Here is a 25,854-nt window from a genome sequence, read left to right as displayed (position 1 = left end):
TTATCCTCCCAGTGAACACTAATCAGCCACTACACCACCCCCCTCCCCCCCGTCCCCATCCCCCCTAGGCAACATGTCACCGAAATGCTCATCATCACGGTGTTGGTCATCGCGGGGCAGTGTGTAAGTTGTGCCTGCTCAAGTGTTTTGTGACAGGGTGCAGTTAATCGGCACCTTACAGCGCTCCCATCCTGTTCCTGATAATTACAATCTCTCCAGGCTCTGTGTAAGCTGCCCCTTCTCTCCCACAGTGTTTTGTGAAGCTTTACTATCAGTTCATGCAGGATCAAAGAAGATGCAGGCAGCAAGAGTTTGGCTTGGCATGCACTCCTCCTATTTTGTGTATGCAGGGTTAGTCATCTTCCATTGAGCTATATGCTGAGGAAGCTAATCAGCAGTTACCGGTTTCGATTCCCCTGAGATTAAGGCCATGCGAGGCACGTTTTCCATTTCATTAACACTTACATCGTTTTGTGATCTTATTGTTGGTTTCAAAGGACTTGAGACTGTTCAATTCAAGGGCTCATTTATGGCTGTTGAGGTTTGGTGACGACTGTAGAAAGTTTTGAACATAATATGCTGTATTCACTTATGGCATATTCCCACCGGCTCTACTCGTCTCGTCTCGCCACGCCATGGCACGGTTTAAGTAGTGTTTCCACTAGCATGGTACCAGGTACTGTTTTTAGTACCTGCCCAGACGAGGTTCCAAAAGCGTGCTGAGTAGGTACTATGCGATGATCAGATTGCCGGCCACTGACTGGCCAGAGTGCTGTCACAGGAAGAGACGTCCCACACGCAAATCAAACCGAACAGCGCCAAATTGTAGATCACTTAAAACTTCTTAACAATCCTAAAAACATGGGTTAATCTCAAACAACTACAGGAGTGTGGTGTAAAGTCACCAGTCACTCGTGTGTGTGTGTTCGTGCGCGTATAAAACAATGTCATCACTCAGCCGTGCAGTGATGACTCCGCCCACGTTAAGTAGGTACTTTTTTGTAGTAGAGAAGCAACCTAATTGTGCCGTGCCGTGCCGAGGTGAGACGAGTAGAGCCGGTGGAAATACACCATTACTCACAAGTTATACCAGGCTCATGTCTGTACTCTGCAAGGCTCCACTCATTGCTCCACCATCTCCTACCTGCTGCCCACTTGTGACTCACTGTGCCATTTCTTAACTTGTTCTAACGTCACCTCTTACATTATTATTATTGAGCACCATACAAGACCTGGCCAAAGTGAACAGATTTCTCTGTTAATCACAGTTAGTCACACGGTGCCAGTGTTATTATGAATGAATGAAGGCTTTATTTCAAATGCGGAACATGCACTTTAAAAAAAAAAAAAAAAGAAATGAAACACACTCAACTACCAAAAAACACACCTGAAAAGGAGTAGGAAGAAACCTTATCTTATTTGATCCTAACCCTTCTCCACATTTTTAATAACTGATCACAAGTTTTTATTTACATTTTGGTTACATAAACAATATAAATATGTGATAAGTAAATAAATGTAACACATCAAAGCCCTTTTTCCTCCCTGTACCTGGTGGAAGCCAATTTTTTTTACATTACATGTCATTTAGCTGAAACTTTTATCCGAAGCGACTTACAATGGAATTGAGTACAATCAGCTAGGGGTGGAGTCGAACTTGCGACCATGATGTCTATCGCACACAGGGTACCGGTGTTAACCACTGAGCCACTCCACCCCCGAATATTTTTGTACATCTTTTTGAACTGTCATGCTCGGACATTTCTTTCTTGCCCCAAACCTCTGCACAGTAATTTAAACATGGTGAAACTAGTGAACAGTATAGAATGTCAAACCACTCTATTTTTGATACCTTGCTAATATCATTGATATAAAGAAGAACATTTTTTGGACCCAACACTGACCCCTGGGGGACACCAAAAGCAGTGCACCAAAAGTAAACTCTCCCAACTTCCATTAAGTAGCTTTTCACAAGTCACACCCCCTCACCCCCATCCTATACATTGTAGTTTATTGAATAATCTGTTATGATCAATTGTGTCAAAGGCTTTTTTAATGATCTATAAATATTCCCACTGCATACCTTTTTTATGATCTATAGCCTTTGCAATTTCCTCGATTGAATCAATTAAAGCCAGCGATGTTGAACTGAATCTGAATCTATATTGACTGTCAGAAAGTAATTTATGTTTATCATTTCTGCTCAGAGAGTAATATATGATCTGCAGTCCAAACGCTACTCCTATGAGCAAGGTTTGCTGAGTAAGGCTTTCCGAGAGTCATGTCATGTTGGAGATTAAGAGATCAGGAGGGCGGGAAAGAAGACATTACTCAGCTCATCAGAGCAGTGCTGTCCCTCACTTCTCCCTGACAAAGCCAAATGTCTGCTAATCTGTCTGTGATCACCGTGCTAATGAATGATGGCTTTTTCATGAGGACCGAGGACAGGCAGAAATTTGCCATTGATTTGCTGTGATAATCCAGATTTGGCTGCCGGCTGAGGCCCACCACTCTCTCTGAGAAGAGTGCCTTTTGAGGTTAAGGCAAGTCAGACACAATTGCCATGTAATCAATAATATTGAGTGCTGTAAGCTGAGAGATACAGCCGTGTGGGCAGTCCGGCTGCTCTGCAGAGAGCACAGCAGGTCCAGATATGTCTCTTCACTTTACACTGACTTAATCACACGTTACTCTCTGATAAGATATGGAACCACAACTCATTAAATAGACCTTGATCTCAGCCTGCCTAAGCTTTTTTCCTAGTACAACAATACAACTTAATCTGGATCCATGGCAGGATCATTACAGGATCATTGCGGGATATTACAGGTGTAATCATTGGCTAGAATTATCAGTGTGAGAATTGATTTGATAATGACATGTAACTAGTGTCACCAAAATAATGTTTATTCTTCCCGTTTGAACAAAAAGCGTTGGGATGTACTGTTCCATCACTCTTTGGGTGTTGACAAAATTTGTCTTGAACCCACACTTAACAAGGCTGCACAACAAATATATTGCCCACAGAGGACGTGTTTGTTGTATTGACATTTTACATCAGTACACAAGAGACGTAATAATCTGCCAAAGGTCAGCACAAGAATAATTGTTTTGAAAAAGGAAAAGACAAACCAATCCAGATAGGACCAAGAGCAGCAAAGAGAAGAAGAAAATCTATGACTAATATGATTATGGTAAAATAGAGAAAAAATGGGGACGTACTTTTACAAGATGGTAAGCACAAAACGAGCAGCGACTGTGGCCCTTTCTCAAACTAGATGCTCTTCTCTCTCACTCTGTCACGGAGGGAGCCTGTGATTGTGGTCACACTGAGGTGTTGGGTGTGAATACATATTTCTAGACAAATTCCCTTTTTTGCAGCAGAAATGTGAGTAGGCATTAGACTTGGTAGGTCCATCTCTTGCATAAACAAATGTTTAATGTTATTTTAGATGAATGAAGGGTATATTTAATCGTCAGTGATAATGTTTGTTGTCTGTATGTTTAGGTCTGACAGGGTGGACAGAACATACATGACCTGCATGACCAACAACACGTATGGTCAGTCAGTCAGCGTTGATTTCCACTCATTGCTAATTGGTTTGGGATGGCATGTGGAGGTCCCACAATGTGAATGTGCAAAAAGTGTGGAAGTGGGTACAGTTGGGGGCGCGGAGACTGGTAGGACTCTGAAGGAGTGGCTGTTGAAAGTGAGGGATTTATAGACAACCATTGAGTCCGTGGAGTGGGACAGTGCTGCAGGAGTTTGCACTGAGGACCTCCTTCCTGTTTAGCTCTCAGCAGTTGAACAAGCATGCATAACTGATTAATTGCAGCATATTCTGTCCCACTGGTTTTAATGTTTTTGCACTAAATTCTTTTAATGTAATTTCCCCCATTTCTCCAATTTTCCGTGTTAGTCCTCGGTAGCATTTCTCCTCCATTTCTTATAGTCATCAGACATTAAATCTGTAATCTGAAAGACATATTTGATACCTACCATCACTCCAGAATTGATTTTCATCTAAGGACTATCCCTTTCAAAGGAAAAGTACTGTATGTTATATTTAAGTAATTAAGTAATTAAATGGATATTGTAAATCATGATCATTTAAGAAACTAGAAGATGATCATATTCTATATATGTGTGTGTTCTCAACTAAATGTTAGCTCAGAATTTGCATGGGCAAAAATGAAGTGAATAATCAGAGAAATGTGGCACTGGTTAAGTGCGATTAATGCAAAGACGATTTATAAAGGAGGCCGTGCCCATTGTTCTTGTGACGTTCAACGGAGTTTAATTGCTACCCTTCACCTTCCCACACTTCGTCTCCTACTGTGATACTTAACTGATTGCAGTGGTACAAACTGTATGCCCCATAAACGGCATATTGTATGGTCACAAAATAATGTGAGTCACCCTTGTAAAAGCTGAGGAAAAAGACCAATTACCATACCATTTTCAATAATGTTATTGTAAGTGGTGCTAAAACATAACAATAGTGGAATTATGAATATAGTCTGAGTAAGAACAACCTGACAGACCAGGCTATTAGAGGGTCAGTTCACTTAAGTCGCACAAACCACATTTTCCATTTAATTCTCAGGGTATGTTGGTACTGTTTAATTCATTCGGTCTTACAGTGGCTGCAGCAGGGCCTTTTTCTACCAAGACAATGGACTTGTGTGTGTTGTACTTAAACACTTAAGGACATTTAAACAAACTCAGTTGCACGCTCTATTGAAACAATTTCCATTTTGCTCTAATCTTTAGGCGCAGTGTGGGCAGACTTTTAGTACTGAATGAAAAATGACACTGATGTGTGGTCTGTCTTTCTGGAAAGACATTTTACTCCCAAAGGATAACTGAAATCTCTGTAAAAAAAATGCATACATGGAGGTTATTATCTAAAAAGTACTACGTACAGGTACAGATATAGATGAGGATAGTCCAGCTATAGTCCCTCTGTAACTTTCTGATGGTGCTGTTTGTGTGTAATGTTGATTATTGAATCCTATGGTGTCCTGGTGAGGGTAGAGGGAGATGCTGCTTGTATATTCGATTTCAGCCTCAGCTCTCTCACACTCGGCCTGTCTGTCCTAACCATTATCCTTCAGTCAGTCACCGATTTGTCATCTCAGAACTGTCCTTTTGCATTTAGAGGAAGTATAGTGAAGAGACAGGTGTGTGTGTGCGTGTGTGTACTGAGTAGTGGCCGGACGCAGAGGTGAGAAATGGATTACAAAGTAAAGAAATGTTAAAAACAATATAGCATATAAAATTATACTGTTTTTGATTATCCACATTCACACTGGTGATTCACACTCAATTATTTGCTAAAAATGTACATGCCAATATTTGGCTAAATTAGTTGCCGAGTGTGTCAAGGTATTTCAGGTATGAAGTAAATGTTTGCTGAGGAAAAAACCAAAATGTGGAAATGTGAAATAGTCTGCGTTCTGAGCATGCCATTCAGTCAAACCCTTTACCAAAGCACCAGTGTCAGTTTTCACAGGACAAGATGGGAGGAGGGGGCGTGAAGGGGAGACGGGGTCTTCAGGTCCCAGCAAGCGATAGAGATAAATGTGTAAAAGCAAAGACAGAGAGGACAGGAAACCAAGGGTGGGGGGGGAATGAAATAAGTCGTCCAGGTTGCATTGTTAGAGAAGGTGAAATGCAATAATCCTGAGGAAACAAGAATACAAATGAAAACAAATATGACTATTCAAACTGACACACGGTAAATAAAAATGTGCTGGAATCCACACACACACACTCTCACCCACACAATGACAGTCTATTCTTAACTTTGCTTCTTCCCTACTCACCTGAATAGGTTAAATTGAATCCACCACATACTCTATCTGCAAGATCACAACAGCAACAGGACAGCATGCAGCCGCACACAGCAGTATATTGTAATTGATTGCTTATCACACTGGATTCTGTAGTTTATTAATTTTTTTTTTTTTTTTTTTTTTTTTCTGGCATCATATACCTGAAGGACAAGCAGCAACCCAGTCTCTGCACAAGTTTACCATGAGCTGACGCACAGTGGGCTTTGGGGAGGAAGACGATTTAGAAGGATAACCCTTCAAAATTAAATCGCCAGAGAATGAGTTTGCTGTGCTGACCAGAGAGACCTTGCTGAGACTCATGATGACGGTGTAAATAGATGGAACAAATTCAGCTTGGGACACACCAAACCTACTGTGAACTGTTGGGCCGTCGATGAGCTTCAGCGCACGCTGATTAGTGTTGGTGGGTCTTTGTCAGCAGACAGTTGGTGGCTGTTTGGCTGATTCATCATGTTGAATTGGCAAAGAGAGAGAAGAAGGAGGAGGAGGAAGAGAAATCAAACTTGTTGGTTATCCACTGAGCAAAACACAAATGACGGCAGCTACGTTTTTGATCACCTCAAGAAGCTAAAAATTCTTTACATTTATTTTCTGGCATTCTCTGGATTGTAGCTCCAGCAGTAAGTGACTGAATGTGAAATGTGTACAGAATATCCACATCTGCTGATCTGGAGAGGTATTGCATCATGACAGTTAGCTTTAAGTCTATGCTGTGTGGTCTGCGCAACAATGTTGGCAGATCCAGATGCGACACGAGCTGGTGCAGTGGGTGGAAATTAGTCATTTCCCTTTCTCTGAAGTGTTGTATCATGGCCTTTTGAGAAAGAAAGGAAAGGGACTGATGACGGGAGAGAGGGAGAGAGAAGGAGGCACACGAGATAAAAATCTTTATCCGAGTTTGTGAGTTTAAGATCGGTGCGATAAAGCTGTGTGGAAATGTACAGTTAGTTACTTTGTCTTTGCTGCATTTTAACGGTGACAGTACTGTGAATGTATATACTCTACAAATTGTCATCATTGTCTCTACATTTGTCTGTTATTATTTGGCTTTATAAGTTATGCTTGAAGGAATTTGGGCTTGTAACCAGAGGGTTGCTGGAGTACCCCTGAGCAAGGTATCCAAATCCTATTGCTCACTGTTAATTGGACACTCCAAATTGACCACAGTCACTAGGAGACCACCTACTGTACTCCTTCTGGATAAATGGGAGGGGAGGGGTCGCATCGGGAAGAGCATCTGGTCTTAAAATCTCAGACAAATCAAATATGCTCTGCAGTGAATATCATTCACTGTGGCGAACCCCAGAGAGGGAGAAGACCAAAGAAAAAAAAAAGTATCCTTATAATAAGTCTGGTTAAACTGTGCCACATCATCTTGAAAATGCCATTTACACATTTTTCCACAAGATATTTGCACATATTTGAATCAGACAATTAACAGTGCAGTGTCTTGATTACGGTCATTAAAACGCTCGTACCCTAAAATGAGTTGTTGCTGTGAATTAGCGTTCACCCCATCATCCCACTACTCAAGCAGACACACACAAGAAAGCACCTGCTTGAAGCCTGGTGTTTAGCAAATCTCCTTTCTGTCATCTAATTATACCAATCACTTCTCCTGCTTACTTACACAGTAATTACCTAACATAAAAATGTCATTTTGTGGCTTGACTGAAAAACAGCAATGCAGATGATTAGCTAACTAAATAACTGTGACAATATTCCCCGTTTGTCTTGTACTTCATCAGGTGCAGGTGATGTCGTGGAGCGTGGGCTTAGGTGGCAGGATGACATTTGCCAAACTCCTCCTTCCATTCCTCATTCTCCACTCTTTCTGTGAAGGTGAGTCCTCCTAACTCTTTAAAAAAAAAAAAAAAAGAAATGCTACAGAGACTTTTACTACTTCTTTTACGATGTAATATACACCATTATATTAAATAACATTAAAAACACTATCTAATTGAAATGCAGCCCATTTTAAGTTCTTGTGATGAAGCCTAAACGGCAGTGGATTTACAGGTGGCAGCGTTTGAAGATAATTGAAAGGGTTTTATGTTCAGGCAGTCAACATTTTCTGAATAAAGGATTATCACGGTGTCATCAACAGTTAACCATAAATCTACCTTATTTATTCAAATACAGGATGAGGAATAAAAAGCTGTCTTATCTAGGTTGTCTCTCAGTTACTTGATAAAATATGAATACCTTCCAGGCAACAGTAGGATTTGATTGCACAGCAGAATTTTACAATACTTCTCCCACTTCTTCTCAGTTCTTCATTATTTAATGCCTGAAAGAATACCATCTATACAGTGTGTATTCCCCTTACCTTTTCTTGACTTGTACAGCTTTTCCTTTCAGCTCAGTACCTGGTCTATATTTTTTATTTTTTTTGTTCGTTATCTCTGCCATTTCTCTACTCTTGCTCTTCTGTTTCAGCTCACTTTTCTCACCTGTTTTGCATAATGACTTAACATTATTGTTCAGCCCAAATAAATAAATAAATAGACGCTCAAAAATATATGCCCGCCTGCTAGGTATTTTTCAGTGAGGGCTTAAAAAGAGAGCGCTCCGATGTAGTGGAAAGCTACAGTTTCTGTCTTACAGTGACAGGCAGAAGACACCTCCAGTCCCACATACACAATTCTAGAGAAGCAGGTGAAGTTATTAAGTGAATGCCACAATCTCTTTCCATCAAAGCACAATAAGTTTACCAGGGATTTATTTATACTGTGTATTCTCTCTCACCTCCTATTGTAACCTCACACCTCGTGTCTTGCCCTCCACCTGCATCTCAAACTAACCCATTAACACACTGACTCTTTGCTCCTTTAGCATTACCTCCTTGATCCAGCAAATTGGATTGATGATCATTACTGCGCTTATTGTGTAGCCGGTATTTCACCACCCAAGCTAAATGCTGTAATTAAGCCACGGATATAGATCGGAGCTTTGTTCCCATTCACCCCGGAAGATCCATGCCCTGCAAAGCGGCATCATCTTCCACACAGACCGACACATGACTGAATGAAAAGCTCCCACTTTCAAAGCACAGATTCACTCTATCAAGCACTCTCACTTCAAACAGCCTGTCATCCCCTGATCTCGTCTCAGTGTGGTCTGTTGCCCAGCTCAGCTGATCAAAGACCATCAGATTTGTTCCCTGATCTTCCCAACAAAACAGCTTGTATCACACTGCTTGCAGACCCCACAGGACATTGTCCAAACATCGAAGACTATTAACCATTAAGAGGTCTTTTTAAAAGTGTGGCGTTGCAATGGAAATGGGTAGTAGGTTGTCTCCTGATTGGAAAACCTCAGTCAAGATGATGAACCCCAAACATTTCCTCTTGGCTGTGCCACCTTTGGTCCATTTTTTATATTAGTCCCTAAGGTTTCCAAGAAAACATAAGTTGGTTTCAAAGATTGAAAAAAAGATTGAGTTCTTGACCTATTTCAAGACCTATTTTACACTGGCGTCATATTACCCACCTAACTAGATTTGAATGGTTAAACAAGTTGCTAAGTGTTTAAAAAATTGATTTCACATCATTTTCTGCTCTGAGACACTGGGACCGTGTCCACTGGAGGACCTGAACACACATTCTTAAGTGGGGACCAAAGTGTCTGAACATATTTTAGAAAATATATGAACGTAAATGCTCCGGTATGAAACCACCTGTTTAACAAACATGTAGAGAAGTGACATTTTCACCAATTTAATCACAGTTTAGCATCATACTTTACACGAAGGCTACCACTTTTTGAATTCATTTATAATGACCCTGGCCCTGTGATGAACTGGCGACCTTACAATAAAGTGTACCCTTCCTTTTGCCCTATGTCAGCTGAGATTGGCACCAGCGCCCTGCATGACCCTCATGTGGAGGGTAACGTGGCAGAAGATGGATGGATGGATGGATATAATGACCCGTAATTAGTTTTAATGAATAAATAAAAAAAACTCCCTGCACAGCCGTCGACGTTCCTGCTAATACTGCACAAATGTCAGTTTTCATTACCTTAATAACAGTTTTAATAATTACCACTTTATTAACAGCATAATTATTCATAACTTACAGCACAGTAGCATAGGATGGAATAACGCTTCCTTAATAGGAACTCACGAGACAACTGGAGTGATCAGTTTTTTGAAACCTTATTTTATTTACAATATTACCCATGGAGGAGAAAATGTGCTCAAAGCGCCCAGGTGACCCTAGCACACACATATTTATGAACCAGCTTTGACAGGTGCGGTTACTTGGTTCTGATGTTTCTCAACCAAAGCATCAGGTGCATCTCCAGGATGCTGTCGCTGCTGCGGCTGACTTTTCCAAAGTCACTCACGTCGTACAGGTCCCCAAACAGGATCTGTAAAAATATGAGCGCCCTCTGCTCATTCCTAAGGGGTACTACTTGAAATGGACGATGAGATACAGCATGCATTTTCAAATAAGTCATTACTTAACACCACATGTTTAAAATAATATTGAATAAAAAGTGACAGCCTAAATATACACAAACATAATATACACAAATATTTCTCTTTCTCTTTCTCTTTCTTGGAGATGTTATGCTACTATGGCATTTGTGCGTCATTTTTTGGAGAGCATCTGTTTTCATCTTTACTCCATAATTCTTTATTCCTCTGCTGTAATTGTTTTCACATGTTCAGCAACAACTTTCTAACATATATAATGTGTGAAGAGGAGAAACTCTGCATTTGCTTTCCAGGGACTCTAAACACTCATTGGTTTTGCACCGTTTCTGAAAATCTAAAATGCATTAAAAATAAAATAAAATATATGAGGCATACCAGATTTGTACCCGAAAGAACATATAAAAAAATCTTTAAAAATAAAAACACAAATTACAATAGACAATAATTATAGTTTTCAAGTCAAAAGTTGTCAACATTTAAATTGATTATTTTCTCTTTCAGGCTCCAACCAGCCACCACGTTTCCTGAACTACTTCTTTTCGACCTACCTTCTCATCTATGAAGATATGCCCATTGGTAAGTCTTTGTGGATTGCCAGCGTGTTGTATTTGACTTTGTCTACATGGACGACTTTCAGCATGTTCACTGCAGTTCATGAAAACCGAATTTTGATTCAAACCTATCTTTGGCTTTAAGTGTTAGACTTAACTAGGTTAGAATTGGGGTTAAATTGAGGGTTAAGGTTAGTGTTGGTTGTAGTGATTAATGTTATGTCTATAGGTGTCCTAAGAATGCTGTGAAATGTGTCTGTGGGTTTCTCTAGGGCTTCTTCATCGGAGTTATTCTCCATAATATAGCTATGACAAAAGACACCTGAAATGCTTTGGATATAGATTCACCTTGGTGTTGATGGTTGAAGGAAAGAGTTTGGCCAGATTTGACATCACAACATTATTACCAGCTTGCTCATATATGCTGTTGGTGTTGGTTAGGGATTATGGTACGAACAGCAGACACAGTGGAGTCAGATTCCTCCTGGATCTATTATTCCCCCTTTTACTTATTTTCTGTCATTTTTGTTGGTTGGAGTGATTGACAGGGCAATTTGGAGATGTCGGGCTTTTCATCATTTCTGAGGGTGTCGCTGGCTTTGAATTAAAATCCTTAATATTGGATTGATTTTCTAGGAGATTGTTTTTTTTTTTTTTTTTATCACATGACCTTTACACTCTGCCAGTCTGTCAACACTCCTAGTCCAAACTGTGGAGTGTTTGCTTATCCTTGTCTACACCCTTAAAGTTGTTGGTAGCTTTACAAACAGACAACCAAACAGTTTTTACTTCTTAACAGTTTCATACGGCGGGTATGAATGAAAACATCACTGTCCTAATTGACCAGTCTTTAGCATCATCCAGATTATTATCATCAGAGTTCCTATTTTGTACTGCACAGAAGAAAGGTTGTAGTATAAGGCTTAAATAAATCATCATCATCATTATGCCAGACACCATTACCTTTATAGTTGCTTGTTTTGGCATCTTTGTCCGGCAGTGCTACAGCAGTTTCTGGCAGAGGTCTTCAATCAGCTGGTGTTCTAACCAATGAAGGGCATGGCTGTGTTGGTGGCTGGTGCTGCTAATTTCCCTAACCACTCTGCCCAGGTTGCCCTCTGCCCATGAATCATCGTGTCCTCTCCTCGGGCAGCTGGGCTTCAGTCCAACAACACCTTCCAGTGGTCCAGAGAGCTGTCAGTCATGTCCCTGTCCCAGCCTGTGATGGCCTCTGCTGTTGTGTGATCATGAGGTTGGGCTGAGTGATTCGACAGTGACAATTTGTCAAGATTATTGTTTATTGGCTCAGCAGATGTCCTCGTCTAGGTGGAGCCCTAATTCATAAACACAATCACACACACACACACACACACTCACCAACCACATTCAAGTATGTGTGTGTGTTTGTGTTATATTTTATTATAGTTTGCAGTACATTACACAGTGAAGTAAATACTCCCCCCCCCCCCCCCAGCACCAGCTAATTTTCTCATACACAAATTTAATATTACTTACAATCCAAAATGTTAATTTGATAGAGTAGCCCATGAGCAATTTCAGTGCTGACATAGTTCTTCCTCTGAAATTGAAGAAAGGGCAGATAAAAAAAAAAAGCATTTTCCCCATCTCAGGGCTCAGTGCATTAATTGTCCTTAGAATGAAGGATTAATAAATTGAGCTTTCAGGGCACAGTCAATGTGATTTAATCATATCCAAAACTTAATGCTTTCCTCTATACTTCTTTAGACCATTATATTACCACAACTTTGAACATAAATGAGCAGCACTCTGACTCAAAGCTATATTACATGACTTAAGCACAGTGATCAGATTTTCACAGCTGAGTGCTCGCATTCAGTTAGCGTGGAGGTTTTTCTAACCTGGGTTTTAATGGTTTTTGCTGGCATGTTTTTATCAGTTTGACTTGTTGGCATCAGTGGGAACACAAGACCTGGGTGACCACAACACTAATTTCTTCTTAGGCAGCAATAAAAAATTCTTGCATTATTTCTGGTGCAAAGCTACGACATGCATTCATTTTCTAGCTTTTGTTAGCCTAGCCACGTATGAATCATGGCAAACATTTTACACCCTGGGAGATGGCTTATTTATTCTATCAATCAAATTAACTGAGGGAGAGTGGCAAAATAAGATGTTTTCGTCCTCTCTTGTTTGCTTTCCACAATCTGCAGGTGTGGCTTTTTTCACCTGGGTTAAAAATCTCGGGTATACCCATCCTTTTTTTTTTATTTGCTCATTACGTATACCTGCTAATTTTATTTTGAAAGTGTTAGAGATGAGTAAAGCAGACTTCCTTCAGTTACTTGTAGGATAGTAGGCACCACATCAAAGCTCACCTTTGAGAGTCTCTGCATGCCTCAGCACCGTACAGCAGGCAGGAGCGCATGATTATTTATCACCAAGATGAGGGAACACAGTTTGGATATTTGATCTGAGACTTCACCCACTCATCTCTCCCTCTCACCAGCAACTGACGTAAAGCTATTAGAATGATGCCGTACAGATGTGCACCGTTAGGGGCACATGTAACACAATGTAAGACTGGCCTCACTCAGCGTGAACTTCCGTGCACCTCCGACATGCAATATCTTTTACCACTGAGTCCAGAACATTTCTGTTAAAAAAATACAAAATACAACATCCTAATTTTTAGATCCAAGAAGAATCTTCAGTCCCAGCTGTTTGACACACAGTTGGACTGCATTAGTCTGCTGAATATCACAGAGATCTGATGTTTTATTTCAATATTTACAAGAAGAATATTTGAGTGCATGTGTGATTGTCCATTTAGATGAGAGTAGGCTTCCGTGTGTTTACCTTTCATGTTTTTTAGGGTCACATTCAGGCAGTGGGATCATTTCATTCACTCTTTGGGGGATAGTCAAACAGCGGAGCTGATGTTTAAATGCAGTGGCAGATAACAGTATGTGATGTGTCAGGAAATGGGATATGTAATTACACTGAGAGAACACTTTGATTAAATGCTTTCATTTCCTAATCCACTTTGCCCTGATTTGGCAGATTACGCTCTCTACTGAGTAATTAACTTGTGGAAAGAACACAACATTTGTTAAAAATAAGAAACTTCCACTTTGCTGGCATGATTGTATGTATTGCAGTTTATGTCAATTGACCTTAAGGCCGTACTGTTTGAGTGAATTAAGAAATTGAAATTATGCTAACTTTAATAATAACACATTGATTTGTACACGAAAGCCAGTATATACAGTGTTCCCCTAGAATTGATTTCTGCAGTGGTGCTGTTTGTAAAATTCTGACACTGGCCCATATTTATGCAAGAAATTAAATGGCCTTAGAAACACCATAGACCATATTTTTCATGTTTAATTTTTTGTTTTGTCAATTTAAAGGCGACATAGAATGCTTGTATCACACATATATGTTAGTTATGCAGGTCTACTTACATATATTAACTTGTTTTCATGATTAAAAACCTCCTAATCGCTGCAAACGAGCCGATCAAAATATCTCCTCACTGACGCTCTCGTCAGCCACGCTGTTTCAGACCAAACAGTTGCTGTGATTGGCCAGCCAACGAGAGCTTTCCTACTGTCCTGTGATTGGCTAGGTACCTGGAAGTGACGTAATAGATAGGCCAGCTCTCAGATACACAGCTCCCCCTCTGGCACGGTGGATGCTCTGCATCTCAGCAGCTACAACGAGACTAGTTCTTCTTCTTCTTCTGCGGTTGAATGTACGCAACCGGATGTGCCCGGACTAGTGCCCGCACCGGGAGGCGCTACGGTGGTGAGGATTTCTGATGACGACATCAAATTAAGGAAGTGTCGATCCACTTCACAGAGCCCAGGAAAACAATACAACACTATTTTCTCAGCAGTGGCTGAACTGTTTGTTCTGAAACTTTAGGGTTTCATAAACGAGGTAATGACGCAGATACACACACAAACGCAGCGTTAATTGGAGCTTCCGGTCTATGTCACCTTTAATGCTTTTAACGTTTATCTGTGGCAACTGATTAAAAAAGACAAAATCCATACCACAACACAGACTTAAACTTACTTTACAGTCTCAGCTCCTTCATGGAACCTATTTTCCTTTTATGTAACGATCATAATGCATGTGTACTGAACTATTGTGGGTTAGCGTGAGGTAGTAATATCACTACAGTCAGTTCAAATAGCTTGCCTTTCTCTGTGGGTTTACTTTTTTGGTCTTGCTGTTGTAGCATTTATTAACTGACAAACTGCAGTTCATATTGTACATTTACTGCCATATTGACAACTTACTGTAACCCTCTTCTCTGCCATTTTCCATTTCGCCACTTCACTGTCTTTTTTTTTTCTTCTTCTGCAATTTGCTTGTTACCCACCATGCTATTCCCCCGATGGAGCTATGCTACTCTAACTTCCCCTTTTTATGTATAATGAGGAGAGGATCCAGGAGGGTTTGATGCACTAGTTGATATAGTCATGCTCACACAGTTGATATTAATGACTGTATGGATTTTTAGTACATGAATAATTAAACGTGTGTTTTTAGTCATTCATGTCCATGTGCTCATTCATCCTTTGTCTTTAAACGTAAGAGCATGCCATTGTCGTTAGGAAAAAGCTACAGAAAACAAAGTGGTTTCATTTTCTATTTCCCTTAGATATCCCACATATTGAACAAATCCCACTTGCTAAGCGTACGCACCTGTTTCAGTATGAGGAGGCTGTATAGCTCATTTGAGCCCTAATAGACCTTATTATGTAGCACTTGTTCATACGCTCTGTTTTTCTTCTCACGTGATGTAATTTTTCCTCGTAAGATTGCGGGGAAATGTGACAGAGACGGGGCTTTTCTTACTCATCTCGGTCACATTACTTACAGAACTGGGGCTATACCTTTTGAGTCATTTGTAATTCGTTTTAGTCCTTTGCATCCAAGCTGAAGAGTCTCAGCTGCTTGTACAACTACTCGCCTGGGACACAGTCTGTTTGATCTTCTTTATGCTTCTTTTCTTTTTCCTTGTTCCCATTTGTTCCTCCACATTCTTCTACTGCCACGATAAATACCTTGCACTTTTAATTAGCTCTGTGACCATTCCTAATTCAATAATAATTAAGGAGCAGGAAGTAGCCCCAAGGAATGACTTATTAAAGCCTTCCTCGAAACGTGTTGATAATGTCTGTGTACTCTCGCCTCAGCCAATTCCTAGCTGCCAGCTGTCTGGTGCAATCTGCATTAACGGTGAACCATCAGCACTCCCTCCTTCGGACACCTTTTGATTCACTAAATTGTATATGTTAGTTTGCTTTTCCTTAGAAACATTTGCTAGCTATTTTAGATTGTATGGTCTGCTGGTGTGAATGCATTTCAGTCTTGATTGGACAACCTTTACTGTTCTTTTAACGAAGAACATTCAAGTGTGTAATTCACTACCATGGTTGCTACAGTAACCCGCATACAGATCAAAGGAACTTGAGACGGCTTCTGTCCCCATTCATTTCTCCATGGAAGACGGGGCCGAAGTGACTCGTTTAAAGATAGGTCTGTCACGTCTTCAGATTTATCTTTGCATTTCTCATCCAGATACCTTCAAAGTCGGCACTGAACAAACCAATACCCTTAGAAGCCTGTCGACCAAACCGTTGGACAGTTATGCAGTTAACAAATGGATGGACAGACACACATTATATAGAGAGATGCTAGTTTAATCAATAAGTTAATCTTCTATAAAGTGAGATACAGTTTAAATGCTTAATTTGGGAAATTTCTATAATTTTCATCACAATGGCTTACAGTTTAATTCCTCACACAACAATGTTTAAATAAAGTTGTAAAATAAATTGACAGCTGAGGTGTCATCCTTTACCCTTCATATTAAAAGTTCCATCATTAACCCTTCTGTTACCATCCCATCTCATTGCATAGCTCCTATACTATGATCTAGAATATTCAAAACCTACCGGAAGATAAATATCGCTTTGCGCCCATATACTTGTTATTATGGCAGCCCTCAGGACTTCTGCTGAACGACAGTCCAATCACAGACAAGATTCACCAATGCGTCACACGTTTGTGACGTCAGCTTCTCAGTACTGTCCAATTCCTAAACAGGTGAATAACTGCAAGATGTTGAAAGTTGAAGTTGTCTTGTGGGGGGGGGAGGGGCAGAAGCTCCCACTCATTGAACATTTTAAATCATTCTACAGCCATAAAATCAAAATAAATCCAGGCGGCCTCGTTATCATGATGGTCATAAGAGGGTTAAGCACCAAAGTTGAAAACATTCAGAATGAGTGTGAACCCCCTTTTTGACATTTTAAATAGTTTAAATGCTGCGACTGTTCTTCTGCCTCTTCAGACCAGACGAGTGTTGATCAAATTAAGAGGGCAGAAGGGACGGTCTCTATGAAGGCTGAGTTTTTGGATATTGACAACCAAGGCTGTTTCAGCTTGCAGCAAACATGCTCTACATCCGTCTGTCTTAGTTATACCTGTTGAAGAAAGTGAGTATTCCTCACGTCTGAACCACCAGATCTCAGCAGGAGACAAGTCCAAACAGGAGATATTCTAAATTATTTTAAATGATTCTCTCCTTGTGAAAGGTCCTCGCATATCTCGTTTTAAAAAAGGGGATACACTTGATCTTCCTTCCTGTGAGAGCTCTCTGCTCTCATTGAGCTGTTGCATTGACTCCCATAGTGGCTCCCAATATTGCCAGCAGACTGCCATCCATGAGGGACCTCTGTTTAGTCAATCATCCCTTATCTCTCCCCCATGGTGCCATGCTCCCCCACTTTCCTCCCCGAGGAAATAATAGGGTCCATGGTTCAGCGGTGTCTGCAAACACACCATCCATCATGACGCTGTGCCGCGCTATATTGTCTGCACTTACCTTACACATAATGTGTTAGTGTTATTAAGGCCAATGCAAACAGTCACCACTCACTGGTCTCTCATTGCAACGATGCTTTTGAGTTTCCACAAACATGGCACCTGGATATTTTTTTGGGAGGGATTTTGTCAAGAAGAGTAAGGGAATGATATTTTGCATCTTTTGAAAAATTGGTTTTAAAAGTCCTGCACTGACTTGCTCTTAATATTACGATATGTATTGCATTTTTCACAGACACAGTGAACAGCATTTACATTCAGATGAGAGTTTGTCAGGGATTTTTTTTTTTTTTCAAATTTCAGTGTCGGTGCTCCACGGGCAATAACATCACGGCTCTTACTGTGCGCTCTCTTCTGCGAGTGGTGGTGCTATGTCCGGGTAATGTGCAGCTAAGAAAATGCTTTATTTAGCCGAGCGCCACATTTGTTTCCATAATTCAGTTCAATTGAATTTGTACGCACACCGATTTCTTTTTCTGCTAATTATTTTAGTGCTTTTCTTGATGTGGGCCCTCTGCTGATGGCTGTCGCAAGTACATGACCCATGAAGTCCAGTGAAATAACATACAGCAGTGGTTCTTAAAGGTTCCACAGTCCCCGTACCCCTTCAGACAATTGACCTACGGCCATTTTTTTGTACCCCCATGTCACTTTGCAGAACCCACCGAAATACCGCATAAGGAAAAACAGACGTTGTCAGTTAATTCATTCATTCTCATTTGCTTAAATTCTTAATGGCAATGACTCGACTAATGTTTAATCATTGACGTCCGTCTGCGCTGCAGAAAACCATATCTTGACAAATAGACTTTGCCCATATTCAGTTGTTATTGTACAGTTGTAACCGGGGCATAGTAAATTTATGCTTTTTCTTTTTTTATCATGAAAAATTAGTTCTCAGCCAACAACAAAATGGTCAGAGTAAGAATTATTGTGACTGACATTTTATTGACCTGATTTGCATTAAATTTATCCCAAGTGATATCCAAACAATAACCCCCTCCTCAAACCAGTTTATTCACACATGACCCGTATTTAACTTCTGATAAAGCCAATGCTGTGTTAAACACTGCAATCCAACCATTAATTAAAGTTCTTTATCAAAATAAAAGTAACAACATTTTTGGTTCAAAAGTTGTACTTGAGGAAACTTCCAGGTGTATTAGGAGCAGAATGTGCCCGAGTATTTTAGGTTTTTTATTATACAGAAAAGCTCAGTCTTTGGTGGTGTTGTAAGTGTTCAATAATTGGATTTTATTATTGATGCATTAGGTGGTGGGCAGAATTTTAATGCCACAGTGAGATGGAGCTGATTTAAATTATTCATGTTACTGGGTAGATGAATCACTCCCTATATATCGCATTGTCATCTGTATATCACATGCTGTCATTTCAGTATGTACAAAGTAAAGCAACTGTAGGTGTCACTGTCATGCAGATGTAGGGGTTGTTAAAATGCAGTAAAAGAGCATTCATTTGAAACACTGAAGTTACAATCCCCACAAAAATGTGCTTGGCCTTTGATGTACTAATTTTCTCTTTCACTAAATATGAGTTGTTTTTGTTAGTTTGGTTTTAAATGTACTTCATATTTATTTACCAAAGTCTGAACATAATTAATTTATTTTTATCTCCAAGAATTCCTTTTCCTGTTATAGTAGCAATTCAAATCTTATATTTCTTAATTAAATATCTAATTTCCATATGTTTTAAACTTGGAACCATTAGTCAAACTAAAAGTTTTCATTTTCATTATGGACACACTATATACGATAAAATGTCTCCTGGAGGTGAAACTGTGCATCAGCTAACAACATGTCTCGACTTTCAGCTGCACAGTCGACCATCTTGTGTAAAACAAATCAAGTGTTTTCTCCGATACACTCTTCAGCGTAGTGATCGTCTTACCAACTTCTGTAGTGCGGCCTCCTCCTTTTTTTTCAAGTTTTCCTGTTATGACCAAACACAGAGTGAGAAGCCAGAGAGACAGAAACCACGATGGGGCTACATGCTGAAGAGTGTGTGATATTTCCCTCTGTTGTAAAAGTTAATTGAAATTGTCTGTGGGAATGTGGCGTGACACCAGGTTGAGCAACGCTGCCACGGCACACAGCGCTGCGCTGACAGGCGTCACTGTGATGGTGGCAGTGGTTAGATTACCTGACCAACTGAAGCTGGGCTCTCACACACTGATACAGATACAGCGCACAACAACACACTTTTTGTCCCCAAAATGAAGCCTGTAATTCAAATCCGTCTGTTTGTGAGTGAGTGAGTTGTAGAATAATTAGAGAACTTTTTTTTTTGATGGTGACTCTCGTTTTCATATCGGCATCATCTCATAGTTGATGTTGTTTACTCGTGTGTGTGTGGGTGAATGAGTGTGAGACTCGTATCTTGAACGCCTTGGGTTTAAACCCTTTAATCCTTACAGCAGTACCAGCAAATGATCAAAGTATCAAGAGGGTGAACCCTACCTGAACAGTGCCTCACACTTCTGTGTGTGTGTGTGTGTGTGTGTGTGTGTGCACACATGCATGTGTATGTTTGTTAATGCAGAGTTGTGTATTTCCAACCTAATTTCCCCCCCCCTAATATTAATGCATTGTTTGGATTTAGCAATGTGTGTGTCTGTGTGCATGAGCATGCACTGCCCCTTTCTCCTGTACTGAAATGTGGCAGATCAGCTTCTTGCAGCTGTTTATCTGGCACAGGTGGGTCACGGCTGATACCTGCCTGAGCCACACAGAGCAGCTAACCTGGAAATTGATGTTTCACATCAGCGACCACCTCTCTCTTTGCTCCATTGCAGGGATGCTGCAGGACGTGTGTGTGTGTGTGTTGCTTGCATATATGGCACACTGTATGTGTTTATCTGTTTTTTTCTGCACACCTTTTGAAGGCACATATGCATGCGTTCCAGTCTCCCAGCAAACAAGTTGCCGCTATTAGTTACATTGGTCTTGACTTCTTTTTAAACCTAGTTAAAAAACATTTTCCAATTACAGAAATGTGCAAGGAATTAGAAATTAAATGTCATGGAAAACTCCTAATGGTTTTTGAAAATCACAAGGTTGTAGGTCTCAAAGACCTATAATTTCAAAACTAAAAAAAAGTCTCTTACTGGGACATGCCTAATGCTCTGAATATTAATTTGAAAATGTAACTTGAGTTTAAAGCACTTTATTCAACATGTTTTACACTGTCTCGTTGTTGGAAGCCATTGCTGCTTCACTTTTAAACCTATTTTGGCTCGTATAAAGCCAGTGGTCCGACTGTCTAACGTTTTCTTTGCATTAGCGAACTGCTGGGATGCAACTTGTGACAGTAAAAGCAAGTGTGTTAAATTAGATGGCTGTGGAGTAATATGAGCCCAGGTCACATGAGGCTGGTGTGAATTCTATGAAGAAAGGTTATCTTGTCCTTGTCCTGAAAGCTGACATTTGTTCCAATAAAGGCCAGCATGCTGGTGCCAGATAGGATTAATTGACAAGTGAGGTGACTGCACTCTGTCCCCCATTTACAGGCCAGTCCAAGGCTCAAATATGCTTGCTTTTGTTTACTGGTGTCTCAATCTCTTCTACTCACTCATTTAGTCCTCACACTTTCTTCTTTGCTTTCAGTCAGTTGCCAATCACCGCCACATGATGGAACTGTGGCCTTTTTTCAATGTAGAGATATATTGTTAACTTGGTGTTTTGCTTTTACCATATTTTGATGCCTAATTCTATGTCATTTGTCTAAATCAGTACCTTTTTAGTGCAATGATGGCCTGAGAAATCGTGTGTGTGTGTGTTGTGTTGTGTTTGTGTCGTTTTGCATCCTACCGGGATGGTGGGCTGAGGGAGTGAGGTGTAATTGAACTCTTCTCTCTTATCTCACAGCCAAGAAGGTGTTTGACATTTAACAGGCCTCCTTAGAAGCACAGATCATTTTTTAAGGAATATGGCAGGCTTCTCTGTTGTCTTTCCTCTCCTCTTCTCTCTCCATCTCTTTCTCTGCCTTGCATGTTTGTTCTCTCTCTCTCCCTCTCTCCCTCTCTCCCTTTCTCCTTCCTATTTATTCCTCTGTGCAGTTGTTTGTTTGCAGTAAAAGTCAGTTGCCAGCATATCCTGGGCTTTTCTGTCGTCAGTCATTGTGCATGCAGGATACTGTTCATTTCCCACTGACTTTCTACAAATTTAACAAAACCTTGAGTTACTTAAACTCATTTGTAACCCAAATCGATTATGGTTCCTTTTCAGCAATGAGTGTGCAGCGTGTCTTCGTAATGGGCTACTTTTTGGTAAAGGGAGACTGTAGAGGTCTCGGAGAGAATGAGGGGTGTGATGAGTCCATAACTGATCAACCAGAGCAGCTGTCACTGACCAGCATTCCTATTCACCTCCCCTTGTTTTTTTATGTTTCCCTCCATCACTCTGTCCCTTTTTCCAGATTGACCAAGGAGGTCAATTGCCAATTTGCCAGTGCCAATGTCTTTGTCAGGAAACAATATTAATTTTGGCTAATTAGGACCTGAAGCTAATGAGTGCTACAGATAATGAGTTCATTTATAATCCATAAAACAAGTGTGGCGTGGTATGGGATAAAAAAAAAAAAGCTGTGGTGGCTGCAGCCAGACAACAGATTAAGGCAGGAGTGTAGCAAACAATCTGGACAGATGCATTTTAGACACACATGCCATCATTTTACAGACACACAAACACACACACACACACACACACACACACACACTCTCTCTCTCCCCCTCACTGACACGCACACTCTTACTTAAGACTGTGGCATGTCTGCATTGCAGTCCTTTGCTGGTCAGCTGTAGCACATTTTTAGTTTATTTTTTTGTGGCAGTTATCATCTTATTCATTTTCTTCATGTAACTGTCCTCTCTAACTATCTCGCCTTACCTCTGAGTCCCCCTTTCTCTCTCCCTGCCATTACACGTCCGCATCATAGGAAACGCGTTCAATTTGGATAACAACAGAAAGGGAGAGTAAAGGAGGGTGATGGGACTGGGATGAAGGAGAAAAACGAGCAAGAGGTGGGAGAAATGGAAGAAAAAAAATGGATGGAAAACATGCAGGCAGGGAATTGTAGGCAGAGGCGCGAGAAGGAGGAATTGGAACTGGGATGAATGTAAGGAAAGAGGCAGGACAAAGGAATGGTGAAATAGCAGAACATGTTGATATGAAAGTAGAACTGATACACATGGGTAAGTGGGAATAGATAATGGCAGAGGGGGACAGGATGTTGAAAAAGGCTTCATAGCAGATGGATATGAGAGCGAGAGGTAGATGAAGAAGATAGAGTTGCACAAGTGACTCTGATAGCCTGGCCAGTCATTTGACTATCCTGAGCCTTGCTACACATGACCAGGATCAGTCTAGTGTGGCCTGTGAGGAACGGTGCAATTCTCAAACTGTTACACCTTATGGGCGACTGAGAAAACACTATTACAGACACCCTTTTTTTCTAGTAAATCAGATTACCCAATCAGATATTTCATATATCTCATCTGAGAGATTCTTCAAGTTGAGTATTTTTTTTTTTCCGTCAGTCATTGTGCAGTTCTGGTTCCCAGAAGTATAGCTCCAGAGTGAGTTCTCACTTTTAACGCTGCGATCCGTGGTAGAATTACTCACTGCATTGAATAGTGCTGTCAGCTTGGTGAAGATATGTGACTGGTACAGTCAGCGGCAGACCAGGAACCAGAAGAAGGTGGGAGTCAGACGAAGGCGGCTGCCTAGTTTCTTCTTTCTCCTACAACTTAATACCATGCAGCTTGTGGAGTTTCATATGTGTCAAAAACGTTGTTGCTGTCACCTTGAACTTCCCACTAAATGTTAAAAAGAAAATCAAATTTTTTCATCTGTTTGATTATCTATAATGAGAAAATAGGAACAAATCATTATATTGGTATTGGACAGCTAAAAACAATGAGACTGCTCAGGGGCAGCTCTGCGTGTAAGTTTATTCCTACTTGACGGTCGCAAGTAAAATTCTGTCGCACTACTAAACTTTGACTCGTACCTGGTTAATATGGCAAGTCAATTTAAATGCTGAATCTATATAGCATTGGGAGAAAGCAGTTTGTACCAGTGGTTTGGTGTTTGTGTTGTCCCTTGAGCATCTGCTTCATGAGAACTGGTTGCTGCACCAACAACAGGAATCATCCTGTCAATTCAGATAAATCAAAGCCAGCTGCTGCATTCTCCTGAGTTTATAACAAGGGAAAAAAAAAAAAAAAAAAGAGCAAAGTATATTCCGTTTACATTAAATAAATTAAACACAGCCTATACTATAATAACTATACATCTAGTAGTTGTCATTTTTGCATCAGAAGTTCAGAACGAGTGAGCAAAAGGTGGAAAGTGGATACTTTATGAAATGACATTGTTTTGTTAATAAAAGACAAAACCGCTACAGTATGTTTTATTTCACCGAGATGTGGGAAAAAAAAATCACTCAAGTCTGAATCCAAGCAGCTTCTTATCAAACTAAATGAAACTCTTGCTTTCTGCAAAGAGAAAATAGCATGGAACCTCAAGTGACATGAGAATGCATTAAACCTTGAGTATCCATTCAGTATTAAATCACTAAAATATCTGAATTCATGTAATTAGATAAACCTGTGGCTTTTAGCCTGTGACAAGTATGAAACTTTTTGTTTCAGTTGCACCTTTCATTATTCATCACTGGTGGCTGCCTTTGGTTTGTCAGTTAAGAGGTTTTGGAAGATTCAACCACTATAATTTCCATAAGTTTTTTTTAATTTCCTTCTCCTACATTTATCCTGCAATGGTTCAAATGCAAAATACTAATTAACTCTCTCTTGTGCTATTTCTTTTACTCTATAAACGAGTCCATATACACAGGTTTATAGGTGTATTAATTAATAATATTAATATTAAAATATAGAAACAATAAGTAGCCATGGCAAACAATAAAAACGACAAAGGGTAAACCTGATGGAATGGTCGCCAACGTTCCTCTCTTTGATCTAATCATTTACAACAGAGAAGCCACTTCTGAATCTTAGAGCTGTCACACATTTATTATTCTTGTATGTTTCATGAAGGAAGAGAAGCCTTTGTTTTCACTCTCCCCGCCAATGGCAACCAGGGCCGGAGGTCAACTCTGAGTTGCCACAGATTTTCTCTGGACCCCAGCACCTGCCATTCCACAGCCGTCCCAATCGCATCCACAGAGCTGACAGAAACAACATTAGCCTTATATTTCAGTAACACAGAGGCCAAATGATAAACATGTATACGGGAGAGAAACCGAAAAAGGCCAAAAGGGAGAGGCTTTTGTTTTAGTGTGTGTGTGTGTGTGTGTGTGTATTGCTTCATATAGAGGGTGGCATGTTCCATTACCCAAGCATGATTTAGCACACTCTCAGGTAATAGTCCGCACCAGTGAGGTCAGCAGAGGGCCAGTGTTGGAAATGGGCAATGCAGGAAGGATGAAAGAGAGAGGCAAATAACTGAATTAAAAGCAGTGAGCAGCAAAACCGTATGAAAAGAGCAAAGCAAGAAGGCAGAGATAAGGCGAGAACGGGGCGACAGTGCTGATGGACATGTTGGAATGTTGGCAGAAGTGGCACGGTTTAGGGGTGGATGCATGTGTGTTTTGGGTGGGAGTATGGTTTTGTGACAACGAGGGGCGAGACTGGCTCAGCCGTCACTCGGGGATCCTCAGTAGCACACAGTCACCTGTCCACTCCTATCAGCACTGTCTTTGTCCCTCTGTCTGGCCTCCACAAGCGGGATGGAGCATGACGAGAGGACGACAAAAACGAAAGGGGGGGGGAGAGCGAGAGAGAGCGAGGGAAACGGCAAGACTGTGATGGGAAGGAATAGAAAATAACAAGAGCAAAGAACTTTCCTTTGTGATCGGAGCCGTGTGTGAATATGCAGTGACAGGTTTGCCTCCACACACCAATGTGTGGGAGGAGTGTCCAATAATGTCCTTCACTGTCCATCCAACTTTCGCAGTGTGATTGGTTAGTCACAGCCTTGTCACTCAGTGTTTCCATCATTTTGCCATTTGGGTGTATTAGAAAGCCAATCTTGGGCTGGACATCCAATCATACGCCTCATCCTCCTTACTTCACTG

General features: G+C 40.6%; 1 protein-coding gene across 1 annotated transcript in view; it reads left to right on the top strand.

Moving 5' to 3' along the window:
• cdh23 (cadherin-related 23) overlaps window positions 1-25,854 on the top strand; it is a 146,752-nt gene that overhangs the window by 10,966 nt on the left and 109,932 nt on the right. Inside the window, exons 3-4 of the mRNA XM_058651337.1 lie at window positions 7,608-7,701; window positions 10,805-10,879. Of these exons, the coding sequence (XP_058507320.1) occupies window positions 7,617-7,701; window positions 10,805-10,879 (160 nt within the window). The 5' untranslated portion in view covers window positions 7,608-7,616. The remainder of the gene's footprint in view (window positions 1-7,607; window positions 7,702-10,804; window positions 10,880-25,854) is intronic.

The sequence above is a fragment of the Solea solea genome, chromosome 15, assembly GCF_958295425.1.
Source record: "Solea solea chromosome 15, fSolSol10.1, whole genome shotgun sequence".
Classification (NCBI taxonomy): Eukaryota; Metazoa; Chordata; class Actinopteri; order Pleuronectiformes; family Soleidae; genus Solea; species Solea solea.
The sequence above is the reverse complement of the archived record's forward strand: the minus strand, read 5'-3'. Positions and strand labels throughout refer to the sequence as shown.